This window comes from Grammomys surdaster, unplaced genomic scaffold, assembly GCF_004785775.1.
Source record: "Grammomys surdaster isolate TR1022 unplaced genomic scaffold, NIH_TR_1.0 126133, whole genome shotgun sequence".
Lineage (NCBI taxonomy): Eukaryota > Metazoa > Chordata > Mammalia > Rodentia > Muridae > Grammomys > Grammomys surdaster.
In genome coordinates, this window is record NW_021620941.1 from 2,492,378 (window position 1) to 2,507,340 (window position 14,963).

Here is a 14,963-nt window from a genome sequence, read left to right on the forward strand (position 1 = left end):
AATATTCCACTAAATCCAAAATGGCTCAGAAATGAAACACTTCCTTCCCCGGACATTAGCTGCTCCACTGGCCCAGGCCTTGGGCCTGAAGCACTTAGTCCCGCCAGTTGCAAGCAGCACTTTACGGCAGGCACTTGTGTCTGCCTTTGTTTTGAGGGCCAGTGACCTGCTAAGGCCAAGACTGGTAGCTGAGCCCTAAGACCCCATAGCCGGGTCCCTCTGTTCTGAATCAGGGGTGAGGCTGGGTGAGGCTGCTTTGCCCAGCCCTACCTGTGGATGAAGTTCTTCTTCTCCAGGTACTCCATGGCCGATGAGATCTGTGTAGCCATGTAGAGCAGCACCACGGCGCTCACCTCCTGCCGGTTGCATTCCCTCAGGTAGTCCAGCAGGTTCCCGTAGGTCATGAACTCAGTGATGATGTAGAAGGGGGGCTCCCGGGTACACACACCTGACATCAGACACGGGCTTCAGCATGGGGCTCAGGGGAAGGAGCCCTAGGGAAATCTGGCCTGAAGAAAGGGCTCCTGGCCTGGTAGGAGAGCTTAGCGACTAGAGCGCTTGCCACGCCCACGCAGGTCTGACCCCAGAACCCATGTGAAGGCGGAAGGAGAGACCTGAGCAGACAAAGTGTCTGTCATCTGAGCTCCCCTACATGCCCCTGAACACTCAGTTCTCTTTTATCAGGAAGTGATGCCCACTCAGCCAGACATGTGGAGCAGAACTCCTCACAGCAGCAGCTGGCGGGGCCGGGCCCTCTTCTGCATCTGAGCTTGGTTACCTAGCAGCTGCACCAGGTTAGGGTGTTTGATCTCCTTCATCACTGCGGCTTCCTTCAGGAACTCCTCCACCTCCATGGTGTCCTCCTGCAGAAGACAAGTTGAGATGCGTGAGATTTGTTTAGCTGTGTCTGAGAGGGAAGACATACCTTCAGCTAAGGCAAATAGCAGTGGCAACCTCCACCCAGCCTCGGCTATTCCTTCCGATGAACACTGGTTACACTGCCTTTGAGAGGCTCAAGGAGTCTTGTCCCGGTGATGTGAAGACTCCAGTGGGGCAAATTCTCACCCAGGCTCATGTTGTGAACAGCTGCTCCCCAGCTGATGGGGCCACTCTAGAAGGCTATGGACCTTCAGGAGGTGGGGCTTGTCTGGGAGGAGTTCTCTAAGGGTCTGATCCAGACTTGGGTTCCAGAGCAGCTCTCCTCTTCCTGGACTACAAGCGTGGGAACAGCTTTGCCACACACTCCTGCCACCACGGATGAAGCTGCTCTGCCATGCTTCCTGCAGTGATGGACTGAAATTCTCTGACACCATGAGCCAAGCTGGATCTTTTCTCCCTTAAGGTGTTCCTGTCAGGTATTCTGTGTGGCCCAGTGAGTCAATAGGGCCATGGGTGGGCGTGGTCTGGTATTGCTGCCTGGATCTTCTGTGAGGTCTTGGAGAGATGTGCAAACACTACAGAACTATTTCTACACTGTTTACTTCCCGATCTAACGCTCTTAACATTAATAGTGTGAAGAGTCTGAAATGGGGCTGGTTTGAGAGAGCCACACCACCTCACACTGGCAGACAGACCCTGAGCTACTTAGGTATGCAGCGTCATGAGCACCTAATGAAGCAATCATCACTGACTAGGGGGTCAATCACCCGGATTCTAAATCAGTCTTACCAGCAGCTCTCTGATGACTCACAGAATCATCTGTGTAGGTCACACAATACAGGGCCACAGACGGGCAGATCACCACTCTTTCCTCCTTTCCAGACTGAGTCTGAAGGGTCTATGCGCCTCAGCCTCCTTGAACCTAAGCCTCTGTTCCTTTGAATCAACTACCACAAACAGGAAGCAGCAACAGTGTGTGGCAGGGTCTCCCTAGCTGCAAGAACAAGGCTCTGGAGGCAAGGCCACATGTGGTGTCTGCAGGGAGTCTGCCTGTATGGTATGGAAGAGGTTTCATGAAAATCAGCCTGTCTTCCCTGGGCAGACAGCTTCAGCAGACCCCATGCTAAGTGCGGAAGTGTCTACAGTCCTGTGCTAAGTGTGGAGCTGACTACATGGTTGGCACTATGGCTGTTCCAGTTCCTGCCATGGAAAGGGAAGTGACACTCCAGAGGATGGACCAACTGTTTCTTGGTGCTGTTTCTGCTTTGGTCACTGTGAGAAGCCAATCATGACCACAGCCAGTGTGATGGCTTGTTATCACCAAACACGGGTCCTAAAAGACTATGGAGATGCTGTCTACTGCTCTGTAGCAACATGGGCTGCTCTAATGTACCACGGCATGCTGGCTGTCACTGCCCAGCTGTGCAGGGGGCGATCATCCCATGTCACCCACTACTGGCTGCTGGGTCCTTCAAGTCTTCTGTTCTACAGCTGCCCGACAGCCAGTCTGGCTCTGTGTACGGCACTCTGATGTACCTGGTGACACAGTGACACACTATGGACGCCTGCCAGAACCAGGAAGGAGGTCAGTGCTGCACAATACAACTGGTTTTGACAAAGTTACTCTCTAACATTCAAACCTTTCTGTTCTAAAGCAATGCACCACACTAAACCACACGGGCTCATCACCTCAGAAATCTCAGTTGCTGTGGAGCCATCTACCCTTATCTAGACGACCCATGATCTCAAGGCAGAATTACTGAAAAGAACTTTCCTGCTGTGACAACACATCCCTACAGTCTCACACACATGTACTCACACCCTGTGCAATCATTTTGTCCTGTCTGTTTCCACCCCATGTCTCTCTTACACACGCACCCACCAATCATTCCTTGCCTTCTTTCATTTCAGAAAAATCAGTGTGAGTTTGTCTCCCCCTGCTGGAATCAGACATGATTCAATTAATCATTTAAACTGTAACCTAATGTTCTTAAATATTGAAAATTTAAAGATAAAAATAAAATATCAGGGAGCTGGAGAGATGGCTTAGCAGTTAAGAGCTCTGGCTGTTCTTCCAGAGGTCCTGAGTTCAATTCCCAGTAGCCACATGTGGCTCATAATCATGTGTAACAGGATTTGATAGCCTCTTCTATCATGCAGACGAAGCACTCATAATATATAAACAAATCTTTAAAAACAAAAACAACCCCCTCATTCCAATTTGTGAGGTCCCTCTGCTTATTTCTTAATTCACCCCATCCTTCTGAAGATGTTTTCCTTTTACACAGTCAAATAGAACTATGAAGGGTTAGGTGGAAGAACCGCTTGCAGGACTTTCCTTTATCTCTTTATTGCTTGTGCTTATGCTTGTTGGGAAAGGAGGGGTCAGCTGCTCTCTTCACAGGGCCCGCCAGCTCCAGCCTGTGGAGGCAGAGGAACTGAGACAGCGCTACAGGGGCTAAGAGGATGCTAGTCAGTTATGCTGACCTGGCTCTGCTGCTGTGTGAGACCCTGGCAACTTCGTGACCTACAACCTCACCCCCACTCTTCTGTGAATCTTTCCTTTCTTCTGTCTTTCCTTTTTAGAGGTAAGGGCTCACATGATGACCTCAAACTCCCACTCCTCCTGCCTCCACAACCCAAGAGCTGAGATCCCGGCTGTATACCGTGCTAGGGATCAAGCCCAAGGCTCTGCACACTGGACAAGCACTCTGAGCTGGCTACATCCTCAGCCTCCAGACTTGTTTTCAGTGACTGGCCAGCAGGCATCCGAGACACACAGTCTGACTGCAGTGGCTGTTCCCTCTGGCTGTAGGGATGGAACAAGCACACCACTCATTTGGAAGGAGGGCTGGTTTTCTAATGAATACCGTCTTCTCACGTCACTGCAAGGGAGTGCCTTACACAAGCAGGCCTTGCAACCCCTGCTTAAGGACGGGAGGAAGCAATGCTCTGTGAGACTGCTCAAGGCCAGCATGACTCTCTTGAGAGAGCTTTCACAGCCACAGCCAGCAAGGAAAAGTCCACCGTGCAGTTTTTCTCAACCTGTGGGTTGCCAACTCCTTTGGAGTCTCGTATCAGAGATCTCGCATATTAGATATTTACGATTCATAACAGAAGCAAAACTACAGTTCTGAAGTAGCAATGAAATAAGTGTACGTGGGGTCATCACTGAATGAGGAAGTGTGTTAAGGGTTGCAGCATTAGGAAGGCTGAGGACCACAGCCATAGAGGATGTGGAAGAAGGTTGTCCTAAGGGACAGAACTGACGTTTATGTTTATTGTTCACAGGGTCTGAGGAGTAATGCTCTAAAGGAGGGAGATGGTGAAGAGCTGGGCTTGCGAGCTGGGTGCCTAGGTTGGAGTCTTGGTTCAGGGCTCTGGCTTCCACAGCCGTAGTGGTGATATGTTCACACTTACACAATCTCTCAGCACCATGAGCAGAGGAGCTGCTGCTGTGTGATCTAGTACATCACACGCTCAGCTCTGCTGTGTGAACTAGTGCATCACACGGTCAGCTCTGCTGTGTGAACTAGTGCATCACACGCTCAGCTCTGCGGGCTGTGCTAACTCAGTAACTCTAGCCACTACTGTAATTTGTGTGGTTCTCAACTTCTGACAAGGAGGTAAAGAGCCCAAATCCTTTGCCTCTCTTCTCTAAGAAATGGGTAACAGATGGCAGAGCCTCACTCCTGCAGGGCTGGGGAGAGTGAGGATAGTGCCCTGCCCTTTTCTGGTCAAGTGCTATGCAGGGTTATTGCCAGGCGCCCACCCAACAGACCCTACTGCTCTTTACTAACTAGGGTGCATACAGTAAGGAGGTTCTTGGAAACTTGCTGAAGTCTTAACAGAAAATACCAGAACAGACCTCCTCTGGTCTCCTGCTATGCAGAGCTGCAGCACTGCCCATTGATGGGGCCTCCCAGCTGTGCAACTCTCTTCTTTAATGTTCTGATTTTTACATGGATTTATGTGAAGAGCATGTGTCCTGGCACATGTATGGTGGGACTCTGTTCTCTCTTCTTACCATGTGGGTTAAGGGAGCACACCTTGAGGTGTCAGGCTCAGACTTTACCTACTGGGTCGCTTGCCACCCTCTCTTGAAGAGTTTCTAACAATTCCTCCCTCCTTGCTGAATCTTAGACACCCCATGCTTTCCCTCTTGCTGTGTTTGTAAATCCCTGTCAGCAGTGCCTCGCCCTCCAAGCCAGTGAGTGACACTGTGGCCTGGTGTACTGGACATGGGTCACTGGCGTTCTCCCCTACGCCTCTGATGGCATCAGGTCTGCCCAGAGTGTCTGTCTTTTGGTGGCTCCCCTCCTCAGCTAGGGCTTCCTGGCCTCTGCCCTTCCTCACAGCAGTGGTTCACACTCTTCTACCCAGTGCAGCCAAAACTGCCTCCTCCTCGAACGGCAGAGCCCAACACCACCCTGAACCCCTGTGTCACCACCATTGGGATTCTGTCCATGTCTGTCCAATGTGGGCACCCAGGACTAAGCCTGTTTGGCAAACTAATGTGAAGAACTCATATTATTACATTTTAAAAAGTTGAATTCAGAAAATGCCCAACAGTACCCCAGGCAATCCCACCCCTGCCCCTCTCTTCTCCCAGCGCTGGTCTGCCACAGAGCCAAAGGAAGGGGAAATGCTAAATATGACGACTGGGAAGCTGCTTTTCATTCTATCATTAAGGAATGCAGTCTTGCTCTAAACAGTTATTATGGCAACCAAAGTCACAGGTTCTATTTTCCTGTCTCTTACTGGCAGAGCCAGGGCTATCAGATGTACTGAGTGGCTGAGCTGAGACACAAGCACACAGTCAGACCTGTGTTTCCAGGTGTGGACAGCAGCTATTCACAGGTTATCATCAGTGTCCGTCCAAAACATGCACAAGCAAGCAATGGAGTTCAACACTAGGGGACACTCTCACCACAGGCACAAGCTCGGATCATGCAGATTCAGGGAAGAACATGAATCACCTGCAAACATGACACACACCGGTCAACAGTGGAGAGGTGTGTGGTCCTGTGGTTCAAGGAAGGCCACAGCCCAGTGACAAGCAGGACTCGCTTCTGTTTGCAGAAGCTGCCGTGTGAGAGAACCAGAGCACGCCAGGCCACCACACTTGCCTTTCCTATCAGCCCACAGAAGCCCACATGGACTCATGGTCATGATTCTCCTCCAGTCCAGCCTCTACGCTTCTTTCTCTGAACTCTCATAAGGACGCAGCCTCCATGGCACCCGACAAGAACAGAAAGCAGGCTTTGAAAGAACACTGCTACAGAACAAGTGTCCTCTAATAATTAGCCTTTCCCGACCCTCAGCACTGGGCAGTGCTTACCATCTACAAAGCCACAGACGGAAGATGCTCAGCCTCACAGAGAAGCAATGCCAAGGAGGCCTGGGGCACGGCTCGGAGGCCTGGGGCACGGCTCGGAGGCCTGGGGCACGGCTGAGCCGCAGCAGACACCCACCCTCACCCTTCAACCAGGCCCCAAACCTACCTTCAAGGTCTTCACGGCCACGGTGAGGCTATACTTCTTCCAAACGCCCTCGTACACTTCCCCGTACTGGCCTCCACCCAACTTGTGCTTCATGGTGATGTCTGTGCGCTCCATTTCCCACTTGTCATAATTGGGGGACACGCCATAAATGGTGGGCTTGTTGCGCTTGGGAGCTGGATAGTGGAGTGTGGTGATGAGCCCATCGGCCACCGTAGAGTGATGGTGAACTAACTCAGCCAGAGTATTGAAGCGGCTCTCCGAGGAGACGTACAGCTGAGGAAGAGAGGGAACAGCCCTCATTCACAGAGCAAAATCCTAGGGGAAAGGTTCTACACAGTTTAGTCACCTACAGCAGCTTCTTCTAGCAGGGGTAGAACTTAGCGACACAGATGCTCAAGAGCCCGAGGGCACGTGCACCTGCCTCTGCTAAACCCTACCCAACATTCCCCTCTTTACCCTCCAATTTATTATTTTTAATTAATTTTCTTTATTATTTTGGTTTTATGACTATGGGTAATCACATATGTATGTATGTATGTATGTATGTATGTATGTATGTATGTATGCATGCATGCATGTGAACTATGCACATGCCTGGTCCTCTCAGAGGCTAGGATAAGGCTTTAGACTCCCTGGAACTAGAGTTACAGAGCATGGCTGTGAGCTTCTGTGTGGGTGCTCGGATTAGAACTAGGAGCCTCTGGAAGAGCAGCAGTCAATGCTCTTGACTAACCCTGAGCCACATTTCTGTCAGCACCTTGCAGGCCAGAAACCAGCACAGCCTTTTCCAAGATGGGACCCAGGAGACTGAGATAGGATTACTTTCAGGCTTCTCTGAGAGCCACAGCACTGGAGGCCTCCTGCCTCCTAGGGATTGCTCTGCAGACACAGCAGAGGGGACAGAAGTGGCAGAAAGCACTCAGTGGGAGTGCAGCCACCTTTGTTTCCTGCTGCTGCTGTGCTGTGGGAAAGAACTGCTCCATGCACACCTACACAGACCCCTGGGCCCGGGTACAGCAAGCACTGAGCGCCTGACTTGCCCCAGCAGCAAATTTACAGTAGGGGCTATGGAAGGGCTGGACTCAGACAGTGCTGATACTTGGTAAGATAGGCACAGAAAGAAAAGGGTCAGGCTGTGACTGCATCGGTGACATCTGGATAGCTGGGAGGCAGGGGGAGCCCCGAGACACACACAGTAGACACAAGACCTTTGGATGTTAGTTATGCTGGGCACACTGGCATCATGGTCTGTATGCATGATCTCGAGGCAGCAGTGTAGTGTGGCGGGAAGGTTTAAATGGTGTAGTCTCAGCAGGCGTGTCAGGCCTTCCTGGAAGCCCAGAGCTTTCCTACTCCAGAGTTCAAGAGGGGGGTTACAAAGGAGCCAGCCTGGCCTCTCCCTCCCTCTCCTTGAAAAGCCAGTCCCTGCCCTCACTCAGCTGACTGACTACTCCACTATTCCACTGCTCCTGGGCCAGGGACCTGGACCACGCTGCTTCAGTTTTCAGCTTTCCACACCAAGAGCTAAGTAAAACTGTCTCTGGGAATTAGCTGCTTCAGGTTATTTCATTGTGGCCATAAAATACAGACACAATTATCTTCTATAGCATACAGTATTAATATTAGATCATTAAACCATTTGAAAGGAGATAACCACAAGGGGTAGCAAGCTCCCTTCTCTGCTTGTCCAGAGGATATACACACATTTTTTTAAACTCAGGCAGGCCAGACTTGAATCTATAATTCTACTAAAATAAAAGTCCAAGACAATCAAGATGTGCCTAGACATGTGCCTCACTCCTTGTGTGACAACTGTGGTCCGTGAGAAGCTACATCTGAGCAGCGGAACCTTCCAGGCTGAGGAGGCCCCTCTCTAACCTCTGAGCACCTAGGAGAGCCTGTGTGAACACTCTGGACCACAGTGAGTTAGACTGGGACCTGAGCTGGTGAGGGGGTGAGGTGGCAGCACAGCAGACAACCATAAGCTTGGTACCCACACAATGTTGCCCACAGCCCTGCCCTCAGTGCTGGTCACAGACACAGTGTACTCTGTAGGGTTTTGGGGGACAGTCTCTGCCACTCCCCAGAGAGCCATGACTGAGTTCATCCTCCAACCTAACATTTACATACCATCCCTCATTAAGTAGCCCTGTTACAGCCAGTGCCCTCAGGTGCACTGTGGCTCCATCACCGCCTCCTTCCTAGAGTCACGGGTCCACTCTGGCAGCTGCCCTGCCTGCTGCCGGCTCTAGCTTTTGAGAACTTCAGTGAGAAACAGGATGAACACTGAAGAGTTCACGGTGTGTCCAGAGAAGCAGGTGACATCTGTGCTGTAGGTGACTTGTTCTGTGCTGTGCTCGTTTCACAAGCATACAGCCTGCCCAGCCAGGGCTCCACCTCTTCCTGTTCATGAAGAGACCCCCATACTGACTCTTCTTGGTGCCATCTGTGCTTTAGAACTGAGCCCGGCTCTTCAGAGCTGCTCACAGACCCTCAGAGGCAAAAGCCCTTTAGTTCCCACCCTGCCACAGCTCCTTCCCCAAGAATGGCGACCGCACGGTTCCACTCCCAGGGAAGGCAAAGCTCAGATAACCTAGAGGCCCTGGAGCCAACCCTTCCTGCTGGGGCTCCATTTCTGTTAACTCCAGCCTGTTGCTTCTGACCATGAAAACAATGGACACTGGGAAACTTCAAGAAAAGGAAAGGCTTCGAGGCTCTTGGGAATGGAGGGGATGAAGCCTGGCCACAGGAGCAGGAACGAAAGTTCTGCAGAGGAGCAGAGTCACCCAGAAGGAAGCCCTGTCCAAGATGGCTTCGGAAAAGCACAGCACACCTCGAGAGAGGGAAGCAAGAGTCAGAAGGACAGAAGCAGAGATCCTTCGGGCCTACAGAGACTCTTCTGTACCCACTTGTTGGCTGACGACTGGCTGATTTTGAAATAAAATTAAAAAAAGAAAGCGTTATCAATCCTAGTCTGTGCCTCCTACCATCCTTCAGTGTTCTCTTTAGTAATCAGGACTGCATCAAGCAAAGCTATGTGAGCCGCATTCTTCAGTATTGAGCCCCACTATCCCACCCAGAGCTGTGGCATCTCCCAATCCTGACATGTCTCTCTCACTCTGGGGACACAATTCCACCCATACAGCTTCCTTGAATGTACCTCTACATATAAAAGCCTCATCAAGGGCTGAGAAGTCTCCAAAGTCTCTGGGTGCCTGGACAGCTAATGAAAGAATTTCATCTAGGGAGGGGCAGAGAGCAAGCTGTCAGAGGAGCTGCTGGTCATGGGAGAGGCCTTTCCACAGAGACACCTACCAGCCTTTTTGACTTCTCCACTCTGCGCAGTACTTAGTCTAAGCACAAGCTACAGAGCTGCCTCTTAGATCCATCAGGCTGCACTGTTCTGACACTGGTGACTAAAGGACTCTGGGGACAAGACAGCAATGTTTGGCTCAGTGTGGACCTCAGTGGTTATCCTGAAGCAGCCTGGCTGGCTATGTTCAAAAGAAAGCAGATGGGAGCAAGCCATCAGTTCCAGAAACCCACCTCCAGGGAAAAGGGACTCTAGCCTGAGGGCTCTTTCAAAGGGCCACCACCCTGGAGTCCACTCCCCAGCGTAAACAGCTAGCTCTGCCCCACACCACTGAGGTTACAGCTCTAATTGCAAGTTGCATGGCTAGCCTGCTTGAATCAGGAAAACACCCAGAGCACTTCAATGATGAAGCACAGCCGGGGTGTTTCTCCAGCATGGACTGGGTGGGGAAGACCAGGCCCAGTCAATGTGGACAGCACGTCCCATGGGCTCGCGTCCTGGAGTGAATAACAGGGGAGAGAGAAAGCCAGTGTACCCCTGTTTTCTGCTCCTCCATCTTCTGGGATATAATAAGCAAGTAGCAGCACCTACGGATAAGGCAGCCCTACCAGGACTAGCCAAAATATACAAACCTTTCTTTCTGTAAGTTGCTTTTGGTCAGTGCTGAGAAAAGGAATTGAAACATACCAATAACAGACTGATTCTGCACTGAAACCACAGTGCTACACTACAGACGTTCCCAGAGACAGGCAGGAGGATGTGAACACTCAAAAAGAAAGAAATCTGAGAGGCATATGAATGGGCATGGTAGCACATGACTTTAGACCCTGTGCTCTGGAGGCAGGGGCATGACAGCTTGGTCCACAGAGCAAGTTCCAGGAGGGACTGTATAGATGCTCATATGGTACACATGAATGCGTGAGCCACTGGGAAGATGCTGAAAAGAACACAAGGGTGCTGGCCCCCAGCACCGACTCTAAGGTCAGGGCTGCAGATAGCTATTCAAACAGAGCAGGAACGACACATGGGCATGAATCCAGCAGCGTGACAAAGGCGGCGTATGGTCTAGGGAGATGCTATAACCCTGGTGAGGGAGAATGAGCTCTCAGGAGCTGTCTGTGAGAGGGACGGAGTAAGTGCTCAGACGGTGGCTTTAATGGCAAATAACCTTTGCTTGGTTCAGCCACTATCCCACCCACACTTGTACCAGTGCAGAGAAACAAATGCTGCAGAACACAGACTTCGTTGGTTTTGCTGCTCTCTTTACACTGTGGCTCACTACGTGATATTCCCTGTACTCAAACTCAGCAATCTCCCCACCTCACAGCCCCAAGTACTGGGCTTACAGGTGTGAGCCCCCACAGGACACTGCAAAATCCTCCAAAACACCCTGTCACATGGGGAATGGCCAGGTGCATCAGTGTGCAGGCGTCATGTGTGTGTGTGTCTCCGCTTCATAAAATGACACACTGGGTAAGTCTGAAAGGAGCTGGCAACAGTGGACAGACTGAGCTAGGAGACAGGGTGAGTTTTCATTGTACTTAGTTTGTCATTTGAAATCATGCACATACATTACATAGAAATAAGAAGCAGGGCTGCATGTGGCAGTGCATACTTGAAATCCCAGCACTCATGAGGCAGAGGCAAGATTGTTGCCATAAGTTTAAGGCCAGCCTGGGCTACATAGTGAGTTCCAGGCAAGCCAGCATTACACAGCAAGATACTCTCTCAAAAGCAAACAAAATGTGTGCCTGTATAAAATGTATCCACATTAACTGCAGTTCTGCAGAGAGAACACAGTCATGCTAGGTGAGTGCCATGCAAGGAGCCAGACGGCCCCTGCGACCTACCACAGTTCAGATGCTATGGTGGTTTAAATGAGGATGGTCCCCACAGGCTTAGATATTTGTGAAACTCATGGAAACTCCTACTGTTTACTTGGAGGATTCGTAAGACAGTATCTGGATTGTTTGAAACAGGGTCTTCATGTAGCCCAGGCTGCCCTTGAACTTACTATGTGGCCAAGGATAGCTTTGAATTCCTGATTCTTCTGTCTAGGCCTCTTGCTGGGATTCCAGGCATGCGCCACCACACCCTGCTTGAGGCATCCTGATCGAGCCTTGCTGCCATAACTCAATGTCCTGGGCTACCATCTCTGGTCCCCTCTGTGCCTTCCACAGCCCGTCAGTTCACTGCTGGTCCCAGTCAGGGCTATACCCACCTTGCCATCAGAGGCAGTGTTGATCCTGTAGTGGTACACCCTGCCCTCATACCGCAGAGAGATGGACCTCTGGCCGGGACTGCTCTCGCTTTCCCGCACTAAGAAGCTGCCGTTGATCCCGCTGCTCAGCAGGTACTCAGCAGCATTCCGAGACACAGGCCCATGATACCAGGAGTGCTTCTCCAGGCTGTTGACAGGGGTGATGTAGTTGCTTGGGACCCATCCTTGGCCGTTTTTCGTTTGGGCTTCACACCATTCCCCATTGTGATTATAACCTAAGACCCGGAGCTTTTCACCTTAGAGAAAAGAGTAAACAGACATATCACTGATGACTGGCTTTCTTCTTGCTAACCTTTCTCCAGCACATTTTATTTTCCTGTTAGTCAGGAGTACAAAGGGGACAACGCTGCGTCAACATCTAAGGTCATACGAGTTTACACAAGAGTTTTGTTCCTATTGCAAGGAAATGTTTTAGGGAAAAATGCTTCTGCTTTGAGAATTAAAAGCAGTAGAAACCCCCCTATTTCCAGCCTTGGGCTCAGGTGTCTTCTTCTGTAGGAACACAGGGAAGGAAGTGTGCTGCCCTGGAGCCTCCCTCTTCAGTAGGAATGCAGATGGAGCCTCCTAAGGAGGGTGCTCTGCTCTGCAGGCGTCTCTGCTCTCAAACTCTAAAGCTGCCCTCTCAGTGGGGAAAGGGCAGGCCACTCAAGCCATTCCCGCCACCCTTGCTTGCCATCTCTCCTTTACCTTTAGTGATGCTCAGAGTGTTATCTCCACTGGCCACAAAATCATAGAGTGCCACAAAAAGGTTGGGGTCGTTTTCACTGGGCCCAGCAAGAAGGTTTTCCTTGGAGTTCCATCGAGCTGCTTCGCTGAGACCCTGGGGCTCAAAGTCTGATGCCACTGGCCTCTGCAGGGCTTCTGCAAGACAAGGAACAGGCAAATGAAACTGGAAGAGAACTTGGGAGAGCAGAGCTGAATTCACTGTTTAACATCTATATATCCTACATATTAAAATGGTTAGTTGACTGTATCAAGTATTATGCAAAGCACTAAACGTTCTCATTCTACATGATAATTGCTTATGGTGGTTTAAGGAAGAATGGGTCCCCTTTGCTCACATATCTGAATGCTTGGTCTGGTCTTCAGAAATGGAACTGTTTGGGAGGATTAGGAGGTATGGCCTCACCTGAGGTTTCCAACATCCACGTCATTCCCAGTTAGCTCTGTCTCCTGCTTACAGATCACGACGTGAGCTCCAGCTACTGCTTCTGTCCCATGCCTGCCTGCTGCCACACTCCCAACCATGATGGTCACCGACTCTAACCCCCTAAACCATGAGCCCCAAACTACACATTTTCTGTTGTGAGTTGCCCTGTTCATGGTGTTCTGTCACAGCAACAGAAGAGAAACTAAGGCATCCCTGCTCCCGAATAGTTTAAGCTTTGAGTTCATTCTTTCAGGCAGGCAAGATGGCTCAGCAGGTAAAGGCAACAGCTGCCACATCTGAAACGCTGAGCTTGATCCCCAGGACCCACGTGTTCGTGGGAGAGAACTGACTCCAGAAAGCTGCGTTCTGATCTCTATACCCATCATGGCCTTATGCACACATATACCCCCCCATAAATACGATAAAATTCATTAATCCAATACGAATTTTCTCAGAAATAGACATAATCCATCTCTATAATCTGCCACTGCCTACAATACAGGGTATACATTCTTTAAAACACTTTTTCTTTTTTTTTTTTTTTTTCCGGTTTTGCTTTTTGAGACAAGGTTTCTCGTAACCCAGGTTGTCCTTAATCTCCTGATTCATTCTCTCAGGTGCAGGGTAGCAGGCCTGTGCCACTACAGTAGCTTAAAATACTTAACTGTATCGATGTTGACATAAACGACCAAACATTTGCCACCCCAAGCCCTCTCTACGCTGGGATGAGAGCTGGTTTTTGTGATCTCTTCCCTCTACTTCAAAGTGCCTTTCTGCTTCTTCCCCAAGACAGAGGAGACTGCCTCTACCTTCCCTGCCAGCTTCCCCTTCCTCTTCCAACTCAGATATGGTCATCCTTACACATTTTTTAGCCTGTGAAGGCCCTATCTGTCACTAGTGTTCTGAAATGTATCTGTCACAGTTGAGGCTGGAGGGGACCAGCAGCGTTTGCACTACACATGCTCAGAGACAGCTAGCTTTCCATTCCACCCTCTTTCTAACCTTGAACTGTGTGCCAACTCTCCTGGATACGTTTGCGTTAACATTTGCAAAAGGGCTTTTCTAAGCAGGCCAATCTCCTCCAGACAGCACAGCAGTGCGGGGAGCTAGGCAGGGCAGAGCTATGGAGTGAAACCTCAATTCCACTTGAGTGAGATCACAGTGAGAAATCAAACTTTCGCAACAGTTTGGACTTGAGAAGAGTAGAAAACTTACAAAAGAGCCACACACAAACAGTAACAATCAACATGCCTCTATATAGATTTAGAGGACCATCCACTGTCACCACCCCCGAAAACAGCATTTTTTTGGTCAGTAATACCGATTTTCGGGATGGGCCTGACTGCATCCACCTAAAATAATATCAACAAAATGATGGAAAGAAAGCCACCTGCAGCTCCAGCACTTGGGAGGCCTGAAGCAGAAGTGTCCCAAGTTCAAGGCCAGCCTGGGTCACACCATCTTAGTCAGGGTCTCTAGTCCTGCACCAACACCATGACCAAGAAGCAAACTGGGGAGGAAAGGGTTACTCAGCTTACACTTCCATATTGCTATTCATCACCAAAGGAAGTCAGGACAGGAACTCACACAGGGCAGGAGCCTGGAGGCAGGCAGCTAGGATGAGGGTCTTATGGCTCACACCCACAGTGACACACCCACTCCAACAGGGCCACACCTTCTAGTAGTGCCACTCCCTGGGCGGAACATATATAAATCAACACAGTCATAAATTGAGTTTGAGGCTATCCTGGACCAGGGTGTGTTCTAGGCTAGGTAAATGCTACACAGTGAGACCCTGTCTCAAAAAATGAACGAGGAAGAGAGGGAGAGAAAGAA

General features: G+C 50.3%; 1 protein-coding gene across 2 annotated transcripts in view; it reads right to left on the reverse strand.

Annotated features, from left to right (window-relative positions):
* Positions 1–14,963, reverse strand: part of Abl1 (ABL proto-oncogene 1, non-receptor tyrosine kinase) — a 99,829-nt gene that overhangs the window by 11,787 nt on the left and 73,079 nt on the right. For both annotated transcript variants that reach the window (XM_028756924.1, XM_028756925.1), the window contains exons 2-6: positions 12,665–12,838; positions 11,918–12,213; positions 6,384–6,656; positions 779–863; positions 271–448 (exon numbers count right to left, since the gene is read on the reverse strand). In XM_028756924.1, the coding sequence (XP_028612757.1) occupies positions 271–448; positions 779–863; positions 6,384–6,656; positions 11,918–12,213; positions 12,665–12,838 (1,006 nt within the window). The remainder of the gene's footprint in view (positions 1–270; positions 449–778; positions 864–6,383; positions 6,657–11,917; positions 12,214–12,664; positions 12,839–14,963) is intronic.